Source organism: Bos indicus, chromosome 8 (genome assembly GCF_029378745.1).
Source record: "Bos indicus isolate NIAB-ARS_2022 breed Sahiwal x Tharparkar chromosome 8, NIAB-ARS_B.indTharparkar_mat_pri_1.0, whole genome shotgun sequence".
In the NCBI taxonomy this organism is placed as follows: Eukaryota; Metazoa; Chordata; class Mammalia; order Artiodactyla; family Bovidae; genus Bos; species Bos indicus.
The window spans coordinates 51,035,809-51,057,764 of record NC_091767.1 but is presented as its reverse complement, the minus strand read 5'-3'; the positions used below and the strand labels follow the sequence as shown (position 1 = coordinate 51,057,764).

The window sequence follows — 21,956 nt, the reverse complement described above, 5'->3', positions numbered from 1 at the left end:
ATGCAGATGACACTACCCATATGGCAGAAAGTGAAGAGGAACTAAAAAGCCTCTTGGTGAAAGTGAAAGTGGAGAGTGAAAAAGTTGGTTTAAAGCTCAACATTCAGAAAACGAAGATCATGGCATCCGGTCCCATCACTTCATGGGAAATAGATGGAGAAACAGTGGAAACAGTGTCAGACTTTATTTTGGGGGGATCCAAAATCACTGCAGATGGTGACTGCAGCCATGAAATTAAAAGACACTTACTCCTTGGAAGGAAAGTTATGACCAACCTAGACAGCATATTCAAAAGCAGAGACATTGCTTTGCCAACAAAGTTTCATCTAGTCAGGGCTATGGTTTTTCCATTGGTCATGTATGGATGTGAGAGTTGGACTGCAAAGAAGGCTGAGCACTGAAGAATTGATACTTTTGAACTGTGGTGTTGGAGAAGACTCTTGCGAGTCCCTTGGACTGCAAGGAGATCTAACCAGTCTATTCCGAAGGAGATCAGCCCTGGGATTTCTTTGGAAGGAATGATGCTAAAGCTGAAACTCCAGTACTTTGGCCACTTCATGAGAAGAGTTGACTCATTGGAAAAGACTCTGATGTTGGGAGGGATTGGGGGCAGGAGGAGAAGGGGACGACAGGGGATGAGATGGCTGGATGGCATCACTGACTCGATGGACGTTCGTCTGAGTGAACTCCGGGAGTTGGTGATGGACAGGGATGCCTGGCATGCTGCGATTCATGGAGTCGCGAAGAGTCGGACACGACTGAGCGACTGAAATGAACTGAACTGAAGTCAGTGAAAAGGAATCTGTTAGTTCAGCTACATGATCTTAACTAAAGACGTTAGGTCTAGAAAATAATACATTTTCGAGCCAGATTTCTCATACTGTAATAAAGTTACCCCTGTTTACTATGTATTTTAAACCAAAATTCAGTAACTAAACTATGGGCATTCAATATGGATTAGACATTTTTGTTAGAGGGGGAGAAAATTCTCACAACGGCATTTACTCAATATATAGGGTAAACCCACCCTCCCACTTTTCCTATTTTTCACATTTTACTTCGTTTTTGGCCATGCCACATGGCATGTGGGATCTTTAGTTCCCCAACCAGGGATCGAACTGAGGCCCCCTGCATTGGAAACGTGGAGCCCTAAGCACTTGACTAACAGGGAAGTCCCCATTTTTCCATTTTTAAGGAGGTTGCCTATATCCAACCCAATTGTGTGGACTAAGGTTAAACTCAATGTGCCAGCAAATTTGGAAAACTCAGCAGTGGCCACAGGACTGGAAAAGGTCAGTTTTCATTCCAGTCCCAAAGAAAGGCAATGCCAAAGAATGCTCAAACTACCGCTCAATTGCACTCATCTCACACGCTAGTAAAGTAATGCTCAAAATTCTCCAAGTCAGGCTTCAGCAGTACATGAACCGTGAACATCCAGATGTTCAAGCTGGTTTTAGAAAAGGCAGAGGAACCAGAGATCAAATTGCCAACACCTTCTGGATCATGGAAAAAGCAAGAGAGTTCCAGAAAAACATCTATTTCTGCTTTATTGACCTTGCCAAAGCCTTTGACTGTGTAGATCACAATCAACTGTGGAAAATTCTTCAAGAGATGGGAATACCAGACCACCTGACCTGCCTCTTGAGAAATCTGTTTGCAGGTCAGGAAGCAACAGTTAGAACTGGACATAGAACAACAGACTGATTCCAAATAGGAAAAGGAGTACGTCAAGGCTGTATATTATCACCCTGCTTATTTAACTTCTATGCAGAGTACATCATGAGAAACACTGGCCTGGAAGAAACACAAGCTGGAATCAAGATTGCCGGGAGAAATATCAATAACCTCAGATATGCAGATGACACCACCCTTATGACAGAAAGTGAAGAAGAACTGAAAAGCCTCTTGATGAAAGTGAAAGAGGAGAGTGAAAAAGTTGGTTTAAAGCTCAACACTCAGAAAACGAAGATCATGGCATCTGGTCCCATCACTTCATGGGAAATAGATGGGGAAACAGTGGAAATAGTGTCAGACTTTATTTTTCTGGGCTCCAAAATCACTGCAGATGGTGATTGCAGCCATGAAATTAAAAGATGCTTACTCCTTGGCAGGAAAGTTATGACCAGCCTAGGTAGTATGTTGAAAAGCAAATATATTACTTTGCCAACAAAGGTCCATCTAGTCAAGGCTATGGTTTTTCCATTGGTCATGTATGGATGTGAGAGTTGGACTGTGAAGAAGGCTGAGCGCTGAAGAATTGATGCTTTTGAACTGTGTTGTTGGAGAAGACTCTTGCGAGTCCCTTGGACTGCAAGGAGATCCAACCAGTCCATCCTAAAGGAAATCAGTCCTGGGTGTTCATTGGAAGGACTGATGCTGAAACTGAAACTCCAGTACTTTGGCTACCTCATGTGAAGAGTTGACTCATTGGGAAAGACCCTGATGCTGGGAGGGATTGGGGGCAGGAGGAGAAGGGGATGACAGAGGATGAGATGGCTGGATGGCATCACCAACTCGATGGACATGAGTTTGAGTGAACTCTGGGAGTTGGTGATGGACAGGGAGGTCTGGCGTGCTGTGATTCATGGGGTCGCAAAGAGTCGGACACAACTGAGTGACTCAACTGAACTGAACTGAGGTTAAACAACAACAACAAGAAAATTGTGAATCAAGTTTCTTTTACTTTGTAGGTATAAGGTATTTGGGTAATAACTGAATTATATCTAGTAAACAATTTTGATGAAAAAATATTAGATCCTTTTCCCCTTTCTAGATTATAAACGTATTACAGTTCATCTTACTGGGTTCTTACAAATACATGTGCAGTCAGGAGTTTTTTGTACTATAGACATTTGTTGGTATGGTGAAGTCTTGATTTCTTACAATAGTGGTTTTAAGTGCACAAAATAAAAGAGGAATGCAAAGGAAACCAACTGTGATAATAATACAGTTATAAAAATATTTTTAAAAGCAAATTTGTAGCATTGTGATATACGTGCTTCTTTGTTAACTCACTAAATAGCACTGTCCAATGGTAAGTCTAAAAACTACAGTAAATTTGAAGTAATAATGAGTATCAATGGTATTAATACAAGATTTCTGTCCCAAGTGCAACATGTTATGAAACTATCTATTTGTGATTTCTATTGGTGAAAAAGTCACAGGTACAATTAACAATAGTGTTGTTTCTGATTTATATTTATAATGAAAGGAAATGCCTAAAATCTGTTAGAATTTAGTGAAAATAAAGATGTAAATTTATTTCAAGTTCACAAAGACCTCGAATCTGTCCGTAGACTCTTTAGAGTTATGTCAACCCCAGGTTAAAAAAAATCTGTTTGAGTTACTGAGTCGAGAAGTGCTTTCCACCCACTATGCACATTTCTGAGTACCAGAAAACTAGATACATACGCAGAGGAGGTGGTCAGGGTCCCCATTCTCCTTAATGTCACAGTCCAGCCAGAAGAGACAAGTAACTGACTGGATGCAATAAGCTACAATGGACCTCCCAACCAGCCCAACCAGTGGAGAGAGATTAGAAGGAAAGGAGGCACCCCAAGGAGATGAAAAGTCTTGATAGGTGGGCTTGTAATATTCTCCACTTTTCTTCACTGTACATTGAGACGGAATCATAGTGAGCATGTACAGTTTCATATACTTGCACTAAGATGTGCTTCTCACCTTCTCTGAGTGCCATGTGAACCCTGTAAATGTTTCAGCATAGACAAAAATTTGTTTTACTTCAAATACAATAGCTGTAATTTAAGTCTTAGTATTTAATATTACCCAGTTCACTTTCCCAGCAGTTAGTTACCTTTCTGCTCCATCCTGTCTGTTTCATAAGACCTACTTGGGCCTATAGTTTTGCCAAACAAAGAAATATTATCTATAAAGGAGAGAATTCTTCTTGGTTATTACCTATTGTGTGAAATATCCTTTTTGTAAGGTCAATTTAAAATGTTTTATGTTCTTTTAATGCATCTTCCTTCTCAGTATTCTCTTTTTTTTTTTTTTTGGTTCAGTGTGACAAATGGTGGGAAGACAACACTGGCTAAGAATTTGCAGAAACACCTTCCAAACTGCAGTGTCCTATCTCAGGATGATTTTTTTAAGGTATCTATGAAACTTCTCAAATTATTTATTTAAATAGAAACAGTTATAATAGCAATGTTACTTGAATTACATCCAAAAGCCTTTGCTAAGTGATTGAGCTTTTGTAGTGAAGACAGGCTCAATGCAATAGTGTTACTTATCCACCAGATGGCACACTTATGGGAGCTAATCTTTGATTTTATTTATCCTCATCACCAAAGCATTTGTTAAAGGTTGGTCACCTCTTCCTTCTATGACTGTATTATTTCTGCACTGAAGTTCTTTTGGGTACTTTATTGTTTTTCCAGCCAGAGTCTGAGATAGAGACAGATGAAAATGGATTTCTGCAGTATGATGGTAAGTAGATGAGCTTACAGAACATCATGTGCTAATGTTCATTCCTTTTTCAAACCCAAATAACTTTGCTATCTCTGAAGAGAGTCTAAGAATAAGTTTAAATATGTTGCTGTACTTTAAGCATGCTTTTTTAAGGGTTTTTGATACATGTTTAGCTGTTTAAATAAATGAAACCCTTTCCCCTGTTTCATGGTTAAAACTGAAAACATTGGAACAATAGATTTTTCTTTTGAAGGTGGGGCAAGATAGGTCTTTGTTGTTCTGATCCCTCCATAGCACACACACAGCTACCTAGACGATCATCTGTGTCCCATCTTGCCTCGGTCAAACTCTAGGACTATGTGCCTCCTGACCTTACTTTCCCAGTGACCTAAGTACTGGGTCTTGTCACTGCTCAAAAAAGATTAGTAAATATTTTTTAGATGGATTCACTTCACCCCCTTGCCCACTCTAACACTGAGTTGAAGCTAATAGGGTAAAGTCCATCAGAAAAGCATCTACTTAAATCCTGAAAGATGATGCTGTGAAAGTGCTGCGCTCAATATACCAGCAAATTTGGAAAACTCAGCAGTGGCCACAGGACTGGAAAAGGTCAGTTTTCATTCCAATCCCAAAGAAAGGCAATGCCAAAGAATGCTCAAACTACCGCACAATTGCACTCATGTCACATGCTAGTAAAGTAATGCTCAAAATTCTCCAAGCTAGGCTTCAGCAATACGTGAACCATGAACTTCCAGATGTTCAAGCTGGTTTTAGAAAAGGCAGAGGAACCACAGATCAAATTGCCAACACCTTCTGGATCATGGAAAAAGCAAGAGAGTTCCAGAAAGCCAAAGCCTTTGACTGCGTGGATCACAATCAACTGTGGAAAATTCTGAAAGAGATGGGAATACCAGACCACCTGACCTGCCTCTTGAGAAATCTGTATGCAGGTCAGGAAGCAACAATTAGAACTGGACATGGAACAGCAGACTGGTTCCGAATAGGAAAAGGAGTGCGTCAAGGCTGTATATTATCACCCTGCTTATTTAACTTCTATGCAGAGTACATCATGAGAAACGCTGGCCTGGAAGAAACACAAGCTGGAATCAAGATTTCCGGGAGAAATATCAATAACCTCAGATATGCAGATGACACCACCCTTATGGCAGAAAGTGAAGAGGAACTCAAAAGCCTCTTGATGAAAGTGAAAGTGGAGAGTGAAAAAGTTGGCTTAAAGCTCAACATTCAGAAAATGAAGATCATGGCATCCAGTCCCATCACTTCATGGGAAATAGATGGGGAAACAGTGTCAGATTTTATTGTTTTGGGCTCCAAAATCACTGCAGATGGTGACTGCAGCCATGAAATTAAAAGATGCTTACTCCTTGGAAGGAAAGTTATGACCAACCTAGATAGTATATTGAAAAGCAGAGACATTACTTTGCCAACAAAGGTCCATCTAGTCAAGGCTATGGTTTTTCCTGTGGTCATGTATGGATGTGAGAGTTGGACTGTGAAGAAGGCTGAGCGCCATAGAATTGATGCTTTTGAACTGTGGTGTTGGAGAAGACTCTTGCGAGTCCCTTGGACTGCAAGGAGATCCAACCAGTCCATTCTGAAGAAGATCAGCCCTGGGATTTCTTTGTAAGGAATGATGCTGAAGCTGAAACTCCAGTACTTGGGCCACCTCATGCGAAGAGTTGACTCATTGGAAAAGACTCTGATGCTGGGAGGGATTGGGGGCAGGAGGAGAAGGGGACGACAGAGGATGAGATGGCTGGATGGCATCACTGACTCGATGGATGTGAGTCTGAGTGAACTCCGGGAGTTGGTGATGGACAGGGAGGCCTGGCGTGCTGTGATTCATGGGGTCTCGAAGAGTCGGACATGACTGAGCGACTGAACTGAACTGAACTGATACCTGTAAAGAAATATCGTGCTAGGAAACCATATTTAATGGTCTTATCAACTTTTAATAAGATAATTGAGTACTTATGCAAACTAGCTCTCTTAAAGAGCCGTGAGATATGTTCCTTATTTTTAACTTTGATAACCTGGAAGGGAAAATATTATGTAGTCAATTCTTTTTGTGTGTGTGTGTGTAGTCAATTCTTACAGAAACATGATAGCTTTAAGAGAGGCAAAATCCTTGACTGGCTATCTGCTCTTATGTCCTGAGCCAGTATATTTTTTTCTTCTCTTCCCTTCTATTGGTTAGTGAGAAAGATTATTACACAGTAAGAGTTAACCAAGGAAAAAATATTTTTGATAATTGATAAAGATTTATTCCTAATTTAAATGAGTTCTTACAAACTAATAAGAAAACCACTAATATCTCAAATGAAAATTGTCCAATAATGTGAATAAGTTATTCATAGAAGCATAAGGTTACTTGATTAATGAATGTACAATAAAAAGTCAACCTCAAAAGTAGTTAAAGAATTAAGCTTATTTTTTCCCTCTTACCTCATGAATAGATTTTTAAAGCACTAATAAATTAATAATGGCATAGGCCCATTAAAATAACTTATGCTGCTGCTGCTGCTGCTGCTAAGTCTCTTCAGTCGTGTCTGACTCTGTGCGACCCCATAGACGGCAGCCCACCAGACTCCCCCATCCCTGGGATTCTCCAGGCAAGAACACTGGAGTGGGTTGCCATTTCCTTCTCCAATGCATGAATGTGAAAAGTGAAAGTGAAGTTGCTCAGTCGTGTCAGACTCTGTGCAACCCCATGGACTGCAGCCTACCAGGCTTCTCTGTCCATGGGATTTTCCAGGCAAGAGTACTGGAGTGGGTTGCCATTGCCTTCTCCAAAATAACTTAGAGGTGGATATTAATTGGTACAATCTTTTTTGAAAAGGAGGTTGAGCATATGTCCCAAAGACCTTAAAATATTCATGCCATGTGTTCAAGTGTCCCACCTCCAGGAATCTATCTTAAGCAGAATTCTGAGCTCTTTAGGTAAATGTACAAGTTTAAGGTAAGTCAAGGTAATGATGATCTTTATAACTACCAAAAGAATAGTTTTAAAGTATATAGCTATCACATTTATAAATAGATGGAATCATTATAATATAGCTGATAAATATAAAAGAAGTAAAAAATAGAGAACTAAAATATCAAAAGATGGTGGAAAAATAGAAGATGGTGTAAAATGATAGCTTTAAATCAAATATATCAGCTATATTAAGTTAAATCAACTAAACATGTTAACAGGTTGTCAGACTTTGGATTTTTTTTAAGTCTTAATACATTTCAATGTCTTGAAGTAATATAGAGATATATTCTAATTACAGAGAACTGAATTAGAAATCAATAGCAAAAGAGTAAGTAGAAAATTCCAAAGTGTTTGAAAATTAATCAGTGTTTTTTTCCTGATTTTAAAAACTTTTTGTTATAGAAAAATTTAAGCAGATGCAAAAGGAGGCAAAAAAAGTATAATGAACTCTCATGAATTCACCATTCTGCTTTTAAAATGATGAACTCTTGGCCAATTATATTTCATCTGTACCCTCACCCACTTTCTCCTTCTGTATTATTTTGAAGCAGATCCCAGACATCATCATATTCTATCTGAAGCAAGACTCCTCATTATATCCCTTGGGTCAAAGAACAAATCACAATGAAAATTAGAAAATATTTTAACTGAATGTAAAGAAAATATATTAAAACTAATGGTACTTCTTGTTCTACCCAAGATGGCTTGGCCCCATCACTTGCTATTCCTCCCTCTTAAAACTAAAAACCCTGGATAGAATACAACAAGCAAAGACTCTGAAAGATGAAGAGAACATATTGACTAGGGACTTTGAATCTTGAGGAATGACATTGCTGTGAGTTCCCTGGGCACTTTTTTTTTTTTTTTTTGCCTGTCATATATATCTGGAAAAAGATGGTAGAGAAGTATGCTACATGGAACCATCAATAGCTATAACTAAAACCCCCCAAGAACTCTGTTCCCTTTCAATTCAGTTCGGTTTGGTGGCTCAGTCATGTCTGACTCTTTGCGACCCCATGGGCTGCAGCACACCAGACTTCCTTGTCCATCACCAACTCCCAAAGCTTACTCACACTCATGTCCATTAAGTTGGTGATGCCATCCAACCATGTCATCCTCTGTCATCCCCTTCTCCTCCCACCTTAAATCTTTCTCAGCATCAGGGTCTTTTCCAATGAGTCAGTTCTTTGCATCAGGTGGCCAGCGTATTGGAGTTTCAGCTTCAGTATCAGTCCTTCCAATGAATATTCAGGACTGATTTCCTTTAGGATGGACTGGTTGGATCTCCTTGCAGTCCAAGGGACTCTCAAGAGTCTTCTCCAACACCACAGTTCAAAAGCATCACTTCTTCGGTACTCAGCTTTCTTCACAGTCCAACTCTCACATCCATACATGACCACTGGAAAAAACATCACTTTGAGTAGACAGACCTTTTTTGGCAAAGTAATGTCTCTGCTTTTTATGCTGTCTAGGTTGGTCATAACTTTTCTTCCAAGGAGCAAGCGTCTTTTAATTTCATGGCTGCAGTCACCATCTGCAGTGATTTTGGAGCCCAAAAAACTGTTCCCTTTAGTCAAAGGAATAGGAAAACAGTGCCGTAACAGAATAGAAAATTATTTTGGCAATATCCACTTTACTGTAGCCAAACAAAAGGAAAAACAACTTCCCCTCATGGTGTTAACAGGGCGCAGTGCATTTCTAGACTTTTGGACCAGCAGCACCAGCACAGCAGGGTCCATTGGCTTTCCATATTAGCATAGGAATCATATCAGTAATGCTAAAAAGAAAGCTGAACTTCTACACCTAACTGGCAGCAAAAAAAAAAAAGAATAAGGCAGTGTGAGGTGGTGTGAGTTGGCATTCCACTTTTCCTAACCAACTTGTGTCAGCTACTGTGTGCAGGACCCACTGGAGAGCTGAACTTCTGTCCTCACTGAACTGTAATGAAGCAATACCTGGATGCTACTGCATGCCTCTTTCTCCTTCCACAGCTATCCCCACACCTCAGTATGGTGATGCTCAGCAGACAGCTGAACATCCACCCAACCTGGACCTGCACACTACCCCTGAACAGAGTAACTGCCTGCAAAAACAAGATTAAATAGGCTCCAGAGCCTTATAACATAATACCCAGAATTTCCAGGATGAGACTGAAAATCACTTGTCATGCTAAGAACCAGGCAACTTTCAATTTGGAATAAGAAAAGACAGATAACGACATCACGATGACACAGATGCTGGAATTCTGACAAGGATTTTAAATGACATCCATAAAAAGGCTTCAGTGAACAACTGTAACCATTCTTGAATCAAGTGAAAAATTAGAAAGCCTCAATAAAGAGGACATTTGAAAAAGTACCAAATAGAAATCTTAGAACTGAAAACTGATATAATAACTAAAATTTTATCACTGGATGAGCATAATAGTATAAATACGACAAAGGAAAGAATCAGTGAACTTGAAGACAAAACAATAGAAATTATTAATATTCAATCTGAACAGCAGAGAGAAAATAGATTGAAAAGAAATGAACAGAAACATGGGGCAATAACAAAAGATCTAACATTTATATCATCAGAGCCTCAGAAGGAGAGGAGAAACAGTGTGGTGCTGAAAAGTATTCAAATTAGTAATGGTCTAAGACATCTCAAATTTGGCCTAAGATGTAAACCTACAGATTGATGAATCTGAGTGACCCTCAAAGTTAATCAAAACTAATCAAGAAAAAAATAGAGAAAAACAAAGTCAACATCATTACAAATTCCACAAATATCAAAAAGATGAGGATATTATGAACAATTTTATGCAAATTGAAAACTTAAATTAACCATCTTACCAAATGCAACTTAAAACAAATAACAGAACAAAGAGAAAAGCTTAATAGCTCTATATCGATTAAAGGGATGAATTCATAATTTTAAAACCTTCCACTAAAATATCTCTACACACAGATGGTTCAATTCAGTTATTCTGAAGTAGGAGTGAGAATTTGCATTTCTGATAAGTTCTCAGCTGCTGCTCCTGGAAGTACCACGCTTTGAGAATCTCTGTTATAGGGTACTTTTCTAGAATTAACAACTGTAACCTCTGAAAGTATGCACATTTTTAAGTTTTGAGTATTATATATTTGTATCCTTTGTAAATTATTTTAATGATTTACCTCCTCTTATTTATCTGTAAGAGCTCTTTATATATTAAGGATACCCATTCTTTGCCAAGTATATTGCAGGTAATTTCCCCAATGTGTCACTGTCTTTCTAACTATTTTATAAATATTTTGTCATCCAAAAATGTTACACACTTACATAGTCAAGGGGGAATAGAAGTTATAAATAAAGCAATGAGTTTATAATTGTCAAAGTTGGTTAAGTGGGGACATGGGAGTTCATTGCACTCTACGCTCTACTTTTGTATGTGTTTAAATTTTTCCAAAATGAAAATATATCAAGCATACCACCTTATCAATGTTAGAGTTTATATTTTTTGTCTAAAATGTTTGTTAATTAGATGTTTTGAAGGAAAAATAGAATAGTGTTATTTCATATGTTTATAGGTCACTGGATTCCTCATCATAAAAAGCCACAGCATAAAACTTTTGTTGTATTTATTTCATATTTGTGTCTGTTTGTTTGAAGTGCTCGAAGCACTTAACATGGAGGAAATGATGTCCGCCATCTCCTGCTGGATGGAAAACCCAACACACTCTCTGGCATCAACACATGAGGAAAGCATTAAGGAAATTCCCATCTTAATTATTGAAGGTTTCCTTCTCTTCCATTATAAGTAAGCATTCCCCACTCTATTAATGACTCTGAATGAATGGGGAAAAAACTAAATATGCACTAAATATGCTGTTATTTTAGGCCCCTTGACACTATATGGAATAGACGCTATTTTCTGACAATTCCGTATGAAGAATGTAAGCGGAGGAGGAGGTAAGTTTTGAAAATGCCTTTGTGGATTGTAATCCAAAAGACAAACTTTAAGGAAAGCAAGGAAACAGCATTATTGAACAATGTGTATATGTTATTTTTCAAGCAAGGGAAGCCTCAACTCTTCCCAAAGAACAAGACCTTTTTCCATAAGTGGCCACCCACATGGAGTAATGCAAATTACTTTTCTAAGAAAAGGCTCTTGTATTAATACAAGCTGTTTGGCTTATCCTTCCTAAATCTTCATATGGAGCAATTTCATTTTGATTATGATTTTAAATTAATTGGCCTTTATTCTGCTATAGCCATTGAGGACACTGGTTAGTTTAAAGCTTACTACAACATAACAGTATTGCTATCATTATTTATATTAATATTGTTAATTCTTTTATAAATCACTTGAGGGGAGAAAGATAATTAAGAATGATAGTCAGCGAGTTACAAAGTTCATTTTTAGATCAGAGCACTGAGTCTATCCTGTGCTGTCTTTGTAACTGGCCTTGAGTCTAAAAAATATGGTCTTATTCCTTCTCAATTTCTGAGTAATTTCCCCATTGTCCTGACCATTATTTTACTTTATCAGTTTTGTGTTTCTGTCAACATGAAGTTTCCTACATATTTTGACAGTACAAGGGTGTACAAGCCTCCAGACGCCCCAGGATACTTTGACGGCCACGTGTGGCCCATGTACCTAAAACACAGAAAAGAAATGGAGAATGTCTCATGGGAAATTGGTGAGTGTCTTTTTCCCTTCAAGGAAGACTTTTCACTGTCATTGCCTCAAAGTACACAAGAGTACACAAGATTTTAGAAGGCATATTTCTCATGTATTAGATTGTAAAAGGACATTTTAAGCCAGAACCCTCCTTTTCCACATTAGCTCTCCTGGCTTCTGTTTCTCTCTCTATGACTCTTGTCAAAGTGTAGCAACTTCTAAATGGTCATTCATTCAACAAATACTGATTGAATGCATTCCCTGAACAAGGCACTGCCCTGGTGTTATCAAGGGAAATAAGACAGACTTGGTCTCCAGTCTTATGCACCAACATTCTATCAGGGAAACAGATGTTAAACACACTTGCTGCACAAGCTGTCCTTTCTAACTATGCTGAGTACTGTGACACTGAGCTTCAGGGGGACTGTCCCAGGCTTAGCAACCGGGGAAGGCTTCCTTGAGGAAGCCACATGTAAACCACTTTATGATAGATTTAACTGGACAAAGGTGGGGGTGGGATAGAAGGTCACCCCAGACAGTGGGTATGGTGCATGGAAAGGCCAGCGGGCACTGGCAAGAAGGTTGTGGTAGAGAAAGACAAAGCAACGGGTGATGTTGGTGGTACAGGAAGGGTACAGACCTTAAAAGGCCAAAGGTCATCGTCCTAAGGAAAGTGGGAAGGCCTCTACAGAGAGGTTTATTACAAGGATATGGTAGATAGAAAGTTTTTGTTTCAGTCAGATCCATGTGGCTTTGTGAAGGGTAGATGTGTAGGGTGCGAAATGGGACATATGTATTCAGAGGAACTGAATGATAGAATAGATATGGAAGGTGCAGGTAGTTGAGGTGTCAAGGACAACAGCTCAGGAATTGTCAGGTATTATTTCAGAGAACAGAAAAAAGTGAAGGACTCACAGATTTGCAAGGAGGAATGCAAGTCTGCTTTGCATGCCAGTAATGCAGTTGAGATGCCTGAGAGACTTAAAGCAGTGATTTAGATACAAATACCTGGATCTATGGGGCTGGACTGAGAACAGATCCTTGGGATACAGAGTACAACATGGAGAAGATGCAGGAGGCTGGAGACAGAGGCTTTTGGATGAGCCGGAGCAACCAGAGCGGATACATCTTTTCAGAATAAAGGGAGTTGCCCCTACTGTGAGAGACTTCATGGCCTGTTTGGTAAATACGGAAGGCACACGGGACCTCCCCATGGTCTAGAGGCTCTTATGATCCCTTCTTCAGTCCAGTCCAACCCCCTCTTCCACATCCCCAGGGCCTCTCATGACATTTTTGGTCACATTATTTCCAACCTAGACCATTGGTTGCAGGGATGTCTTCTTCTAACTACTGCCTGTCCCCCCCGCCTCTGCCATCTCATGCTCCTACCTTGCTTAAATGGTTCCAAAGAGTCTCCAGCCCTTTGGGATAAAATCTAAACAGCCAGGAAGGATCACAAGGTCTCCAAAGGCTAAGGCAGAGCCTTGCTCTTAAATCTAATTTCTATACTGTTCGTGCCTCCCCACCTTCTAGCCTTTCCAAACTGAGCATCTTTTTCTTAACAGGCACAGTTCTCTCCTACCTCCCCTACCTCTGCAGTATTGTGACTAGAAGGCTCTTTCCTTCCTTTAACCTACAGAATTTTCTTATAACTTACTTCTTATACCAAACTGACTATGGCAATTTAAATGTCATGGCCTGGAGAATGCAGATTCAGCACATACGTGACAGAAATCACACACACACACAACAGCACACACACACACACACACACACACACACACACACACACAAACACACGGCATGGTTTAAGAAGCTTCACAGGTTATCCTGATAAAGAAGTTTGAGAACTATTCCCTTAAATGATTGTTTTGAGAAAGCACCTATTTGGTGCTCCTAAAGTGATGTATGCACAATGCCACTTAACTCTGTGTCTTTTTTGTTTTTATAATTTTCACATCAGCTAGTTTGAATTTCTCTGTAATAACCCAAATCTCTTACCTATTGTACCCGGCTTTATATTTTTCTTTTTAATGGCTATTAATTTCTTTTAAAATTAAGTTCCTGGGTTCTTTAAACTAATGGTGTCCTCAAGAGATGCCAAATGCCAGAGTAAGCATCCCATATTAATAAGCCTGTTAGCATTTGAACTACTCTTTTTTCCCCTTCTCAGTTTATCTAGATGGAACAAAATCTGAGGAAGACCTCTTTTCACAAGTATATGAAGATCTAATACAAGAACTAGCAAAACAAAAGGGTTAGTATTGTCCAATCAAAGTGGATTGTGAAGGACCAACCAGGAAAAATATTTCATTACATACCCGTGAATGTTGTTGTTGTTATTTTAGTCACCAAATCATGTCTGACTCTTTTGTGACCCCATGGACTGCAGCCCACCAGACTCCTCTGTCCATGGGATTTCCCAAGCAAGAATATTGAAGTGGGTTGCCATTTCCATCTCCTGGGGATCTTCCTGACCCAGGGATTGAACCTAGGTCTCCTGCATGGGCAGGCGGGTTCTTCACCACTGAGCCACCAGGGAAGCCCCAAGAATGGTATACCAGAATGCTAATGTAAGAGTGATCGTATCCATTCACTCGTTGCTTTGAAGACAGTTCAGAATCAGAGACTCTTAATGGGTCTAGGGACTTGATTACTTTTCTGAGTTCTTTTGAGGGTGAAAATATTCACCCTTTGTTATCTCTCTTAATGATATTTCTGTTACTTAGTTCAAATTTTTTAATAGATGGCTGTTATTTCAATAGGACTGAAATTATTGTTATAATTGAGTGAAATTAAATGCTGATAATCTTGTTTTAATAGGTATAGAGTTCTCTTTCTCCTTTATTCCTCAAAGATTTTTCATAAATACTTATTTCCCAAAATAAACACAAGATTTTAAAAATAACTTATTGAGTATTTCTTTAAGGTTTTCATATCAGACAATACATTTTGCAAGTGACAGAAATCCTCCTAAATCTGGCTTAAGCAGAAAAAAAAATACAGGAGTGGCAGTGGCTTCAGACTCAACTGAGTTAAGGAGCGCCGATGGGGTCCTCATGGTTCTGCCTCAATTTCTCATTTTCTGTTTGGGTATATTTTGAGGTCAGTCTCTCTCCACTAACAGACATGAAGTATTTTGGCAACACTATCCTCCTAAATCCAATAGCCCCAGTAAAAAGACAGTTTTATCCTTTATCAACTCATATCCTTGTCTATGAGTTGATAAAGCTGAGTATTGGATACAGAAGGGTCTATATGTTATTCTCACTAGTTTTGCATATATTTAAAATTCTTTATTTTAAACATTTTTAAATCAATTTTCCATATTATCCCAGCTGAAAAGTCCCAGGAAACATTTTGATTGGTCCTATTTGGGTCACATGACTTTGGTTAAACCAATCACTGTGCCTGAGAGATGGCTTACTTTTGTTGGCTAGAAGTGGATCAGGTACTCATCTTGTAATTGAGTACCTTAGGAAAGGCGTCCTGATTTAAGGGGAGAAATCCCCCAAAGGGAAGGCAGAGTAGGAGGTAGAAACCAGAAGAAGGATGACAAAGTGTGCTGGGGAAACAAAACTATAGATGTAGATCTTTCACTGGCACTGTTTGAACTAACACTTTTCATGGCTAACATACAAAATGCAGTCATCAGCTGGCTCAGGAGAAGACAGTATGAGTCACTTTGGCAGTGAAGAATATTACATGCTCTTTTGGTGAGAAGCAACTCCTCTGGTGCAAATGTCATCATCTCTCAGAAAGAATTAGATTTCCTGTGTCCTCAGTAAATTCCTAACTGACTAGAAGTTTGAGTCCAGCCAGGCATTGATCCTAACACACTCCTAGTTTCAGAATCAGCCCTTCATGTAGGCATGAACCTATTTAAAGAAATGTCAGGACCATACTAAAATTTCTTCCTGTAAGTGGAACTTAAAATCCTTGCCAGTTTTGCCTGCTCACCCCTGCCATGTGTTACTCTGATGAAAGGCATGCCCCTCATCACGAAGCTCAGACTGAGCATCAGTGGATACAGAGAATGTAGAGTGAAGGGAGGGGCTCAGCCTTTGTAAATGATAGCACCTGAGCCAGAGCCACTTCTCTGAGAGCTGTTTGCTCCCTTGCTGACCTTGATAGGGTACTTACAGGGTGTTGATACTTGCAGTGGTTGAACACCTATACCTTTCCATTCTCTCAATAATGGTTAGGCTTGGGTCCAGTTGTCCTTTAATGACCAAGTCACATGCTGACGTTTGGCCTTATGCTGTATCTGCTGATAAAAACAAGCCTTGATCATGTAGCTCAGGCAGATTGCATACAGAATGCCAGCTTTTGCCATCTGGTCCAAGACCCAAGAAAAGCTGGCATGTTTTGACGGGGGCTGAAAACCCACAGGAAAGTACATTTCCATGTCTGTAACACCCTCCTCTTTCCTTACCTACATCCTAGAGGTTTGTAAGGAAGTATTCCTTCATAAGACTATCTTGCCTTCGTTTGAGATATTGGATAAAGCTTAAAAGAAAAAAATAATAGAAATATTATGAGACATAAAATCCAAGGAATATCAGCTCTTCCTACCTCCAAGATTTATGTTCGTTTTTTTTCTTTTTTTTTCTGTTGTATAAATAAGTTACTGCGTTATTTATAGTAACCCATCACCTTTCCCAGTTCTTCCAATCACAGTGTCCTGGCAAAGCTAGCCTGGAGGGATCCTTAGCATAGCCTGGTTTAACCCTCAGTGAGGTTAAACCAGGCTGTTCTGGGCACCTTCAAATATTTCAGTTGAATATACCTCAGGCTTCTTATAGTATCTCATAAACTAATTTTCTATTCTAAACATATAGAATCATAATTGTGATACAGCAATAATAATGAAACAGAAACAAAGATTGAATTTAAATCTCTCTTACATGGTTTACATGGTTAATTGCCATGTTTACTTTTATTTTTAAATTAATATTTAATGTTGAATAAGCTTTGTAGAGTCCATTATATAATGAAACAATAAAACTAAATAGCTCTTCCAGTTAAAGGATTCAAGGTTGAGTTCTGTTTTGCTCAGTAAAAGTAAATTATAAAACCTGACATTGACATCTTCCTGCAGAAGAAAGATGTCAAATCAGAGGGATAAAAATTGCAAAATAAAAATTTAATAAAATGAATTTGGGGGGATATTTTTCTATGTTGAATTTAAAATATAATTTCCAATTATAAAGTAACACTATAATTGCCATAAAATTATTGAACCATTTCCTACTGTTAGATATTTAGTATTGTTAAAAAGATTTTTACATTGGCAAATAATGTACTGTAAAATATCTGTGTGTGTTGCTGGTTTTCTTCTTCTTGAATGATATTTAAAATTTTCAGAAGTAGCACTTGCTGAGTCAAAGAGTATAATCATTTTTATATTTTGCATGCTTCAAAGATTACAAAAAAATGTGTGCTTTTCTAGCATGAGATGTGTGATAAGAATGCGGCAGGCTGATCATTGACTTTCTAAGCCAAAGTCACTAAATATTCAGCTCGACGTCCTTACTTTTAAAAAAGGTAAGAATACTTCTTTCTTCAAACTAAGGATATCATTCTAAAACAAGAATATTACTGTATCAGCCACCTTTTGTGATATTCTTCTAGTTCTCAAATTATTACTTAGAGTCAAGGATCGTTATAGCAATTGCAAATAATACTGGATATCTGAAAATAGGCTTAAATTTAGCACAAGGATTAAAAGAATGAGATTTGGACTCAATTTAGTTCTTTACAGAAAACCAGCATTTCTGGTCCCAGAATCTGTGTAATCTTAACACACCTTAATGTTAGTGTGAAGATGTAATAAAATGACAATTGGAATTCTTCATTAATGTCTTTTCTTTTTGTCATTGTTCCCAAGGTGTGCAAGTGACAGTATAAAGTTGGAAGGGACTGAAACCTTCCTGGAGTGAACTGGGAAATTCAAAGGAATCTACTCAAGTGCCATAACCAAGACACATTGTGCGCTTTGGTACAGTGACAGTCTGCTGTTTTGTTTGTTTGTTCTGTCACACATGATTTCTTTAACGCATGGAACAGTAAGTGGCTATCCATGATAATGGACAGAAATTTACCCTAATGCTGTTCTCACACCAAGAAGTGCACAGGTACAGCATAGCTCACAAAGACTGAGTCATTTCACTACACTAATGATTTTCAAACTTTTATGAATGGGACCCAAAGTAAAAAATAAGATGTAGATCACAATCCAGTATATATGTAATCTATTGATGTGTGTGTGTGTGTGGATGAGTCTATATATGTATGCATATGTGTCTGTATTTGTTGCATGCATCATATCAATTATCATATAACATTTACTTCACATACAGTTTACTCTTTATATTTTTCTATTTTTAATTTTTTAAAAATATTTGTTACCATCCCATACTGATGCCCACCTCCTGCAAATAATGGGATTACCAGGAGTAGCAATCATATTGAATAAATCAACAATTTGCAATGGTATATTTTTGTATGTTTTGTCCTTGTTACTGCTGTAATTGTTTCTCATATGTATCTAAAACTGCTGAATCATTTGTGTCACTTATATTGAGACTTTGTTACAAATAAGGATTTTTGTGTGCATGTTTTATTTTGTTTTTGTCAAACCGATCGTCTAAAATTGCATAAGTAAGCCACAGGGATTTAAGTGGTATGCAGTATAGGGGACCTTTCATTGGAAAGCACAAACAGGTAATCTGTAAATTGTATAATTTCTTGATGCCCCATTCAATACTGGAATTTAAATTACGGATCAACTTCTTATTTATTAATAATAGATTTCTCACATTCACAGTTTTTACATAAATATAAAATATATTCTTAAATTAACTTTAAATAATCTCTACAGACTCATCTAATCAGCTCCCATTACTTAGAAGTTTGTAACTAGCTTGCACTCAGTAATGATTAGGGGTTTTTTGCTCACATACACTATAAAAAAAAAAATCTGGGCTAAAATTATAGTTCATTCACTTAATAGCTTTTTATGTTTTTGATCAAACCCTTTTAAGTCTTTGTTTCTCTTTGTAAGGTGAGGATAACAACAGTACTTACTGTGGGTATAGTGGAGAGTAAGGTAAGTTTTGAAATCCTTAACATGGCCCCCATGGCATCCATGATCCACCTTCTAAGTGCCTCTCTGCCTGCATTTCCCATCACTCAACTCTCTGCTGCTCAGCCACTGGAACCTCCACTCCTCAAACTCACCAGGACTCTTCCCATGTCACAGCAGCCTCACGTGCTGTTCCTGAGGCTTAAAGCAAACTTCTGCAACCCTCCCTCCAGCTGGCCCGCTAACTCCTACTCCGCCTTCAGTTCACTCTTGTGATGCCACTTCTCAAGGATTTCCCTTCTCCTTACCCCGCCCTCATAGGTGCTCTCAAGGTTCCTCTACTTTTCCTTCAAAGTGCTGGTCACAGTTGTAATTACTCTGCCACTTACAGAATCACTCATTCAGTGGCTGTCTCTCCAGCTAGACTGCAAGCTCCCTGAAGGCAAGACCTACCTCTGAGGCTCAATTACAAATACTCCCTGTTAACTAGCACAGTGTCCAGCACATAGTGAAATAATAAATGCTGGGTACTCTTTATAAATTACTACTATATCAGGAATGAGTTCACATGCAAGCAGTATGTTAAATTTGACTAATAGTAACTTACTGAGGTAATCCTTTTTATATAACAAAAGTTTAAGACATGTAGTCTAGGGTTTTTACATAGAGTCAGATTTAAGGGGGAAAAAAAAAAAAAACAAAATTAGAAGGCACACAGTTAAATTTGAATTTCAGATAAACTCTAAACAACTTTCAAGTCCTAACTATTACATATTTAAGACTTGTTCTTCGGAAATTCAACAACTCGAAAGTGTCATAGAAAAGCCACAGTCTTTCATCCTTGGCCTGTGGAGCTATCACCAGGAGGTCACAGGAAGGCCCCACAGAAGCTCCCAGCACAGTGTCAACTATCAAGGAAGGAACTGGATACGGGAGGCAGACAGCCATAGGGCTCCCCAAATTACCCAACAGTGACCCCAGCAGCCATGGCTCCCATGGCCACTCTCACTGCAAAAGAAGCTGGGAAGAAGTTGTTAGGACAGATTCTAACCAGTTACAAATCACTGCCTGGGGATGTTGCCAAGTTGAGGAAAGGTAGGGGATGCGGAACACTTTTACTAAAGAAGGAGGAGGAAACAGATAAGCAATTGCAAGTATTTTGCAAGTATTACCACATTTTTTTTTCTGCTTATCTTCTCTGGCTATAATTTTCTCAAGCTTAGATGAATGTAATTTGTTTTATCCAAACAGTTACAAAAATTTTTTTAATATTTATTTATTTGACTATGCCAGGTCTTAGTTCCAGCATGTGGAATCTTAAATTGTCATTGCAGCACACAGGGTCTTTAGTTGTTACATGTGGGATCTAGTTCCCAGACCAGGGCTCAAAACCTGGGCCCCCTATATTATGAGTGCAGAGTCTTAGCCACTGGGCAACCAGGGAAGTCCCAAGATTTTTCTTTTTTTTAGTATCAAAATCTAGATATGACTTTTCAAACTTTATTTCCTCAAATTTCTGAAATACTCTTCCCCACAGAGAATATTGTCACTGTTGATTGAGAAGCATCACACTTGACTTTACCCATTTCAGCATGTGAAAATAGATCAGAGAGAGACTGTTTATCTTGGTGTGTGTGCTGGGGCGGGGTGGGGGGGGGGGGGCAGTGCAACACTAACAGACATTAAAAATGGAAACATTCAAATCATTTTGGGAAGAATGAAATGTTTTTGTTTACTTCTCTCAATGAGAAACAAATTGGGAATTTGAAATGAAGAATACTAGTATTTCATTTCCACTATGTGCTTTCACATTTAGTTACTCATCAAAGCAGTTAATGAGGTATTGGATTGTATTGGCCAAAAAGCTCCCCTAGGTTTTTCCATCAGATCTTATGGAAAAAAATCTGAACAAACTTTTTGGCCAAACCTATAAAGCTCAACATTCACAAAATGAAGATCATGGCATCCGGTCCCATCACTTCATGGGAAATAGATGGGGAAACAGTGGAAACAGTGTCAGACTTTATTTTTCTGGGCTCCAAAATTACTGCAGATGGTGACTGCAGCCATGAAATTAAAAGACGCTTACTCCTTGGAAGGAAAGTTATGACCAACCTAGATAGCATATTCAAAAGCAGAGACATTACTTTGCCAACAAAGGTCCGTCTAGTCAAGGCTATGGTTTTTCCTGTGGTCATGTATGGATGTGAGAGTTGGACTGTGAAGAAGGCTGAGCGCCGAAGAATTGATGCTTTTGAACTGTGGTGTTGGAGAAGACTCTTGAGAGTCCCTTGGACTGCAAGGAGATCCAACCAGTCCATTCTGAAGGAGATCAGCCCTGGGATTTCTTTGGAAGGAATGATGCTAAAGCTGAAACTCCAGTACTTTGGCCACCTCATGCGAAGAGTTGACTCATTGGAAAAGACTCTGATGCTGGGAGGGATTGGGGGCAGGAGGAGAAGGGGATGACAGAGGATGAGACGGCTGGATGGCATCACTGATTCGATGGACGTGAGTCTGAGTGAACTCCAGGAGTTGGTGATGGACAGGGAGGCCTGGCGTGCTGCGATTCATGGGGTCGCAAAGAGTCGGACATGACTGAGCGACTGATCTGATCTGATCTGATATTTGTTTAGAAAGGCTAAAAGGAGCAAATCTGCTGAAGACTTCACTTTTCTGTGCATAAATAACCTCAATCCCTTTAGGTTGAATTTGCTGTAGGAAGGTTTTGTTATGCTAAATGTTAAGCCCAGAGGAAGGAGTTTAGAAGAGGGCCTTGTGCATAGACTGTT

The 21,956-nt window shown here is 38.8% G+C and overlaps 1 protein-coding gene across 8 annotated transcripts in view; it reads left to right on the top strand.

Moving 5' to 3' along the window:
- NMRK1 (nicotinamide riboside kinase 1) overlaps positions 1–18,681 on the top strand; it is a 29,238-nt gene extending 10,557 nt beyond the window's left edge. For 4 of the 8 annotated variants that reach the window (XM_019966080.2, XM_019966079.2, XM_019966078.2 and 1 more), the window contains 7 exons: positions 4,023–4,113; positions 4,401–4,449; positions 11,066–11,213; positions 11,294–11,365; positions 11,990–12,096; positions 14,251–14,334; positions 17,968–18,681. In XM_019966080.2, coding sequence (XP_019821639.1) covers positions 4,023–4,113; positions 4,401–4,449; positions 11,066–11,213; positions 11,294–11,365; positions 11,990–12,096; positions 14,251–14,334; positions 17,968–17,987 — 571 coding nt within the window. In that variant the 3' untranslated portion in view covers positions 17,988–18,681. The other 4 variants (XR_002181263.2, XR_002181264.2, XM_019966081.2 and 1 more) reach the window with 4 other exon arrangements.
- The last annotated feature ends 3,275 nt before the right edge of the window (positions 18,682–21,956 follow it).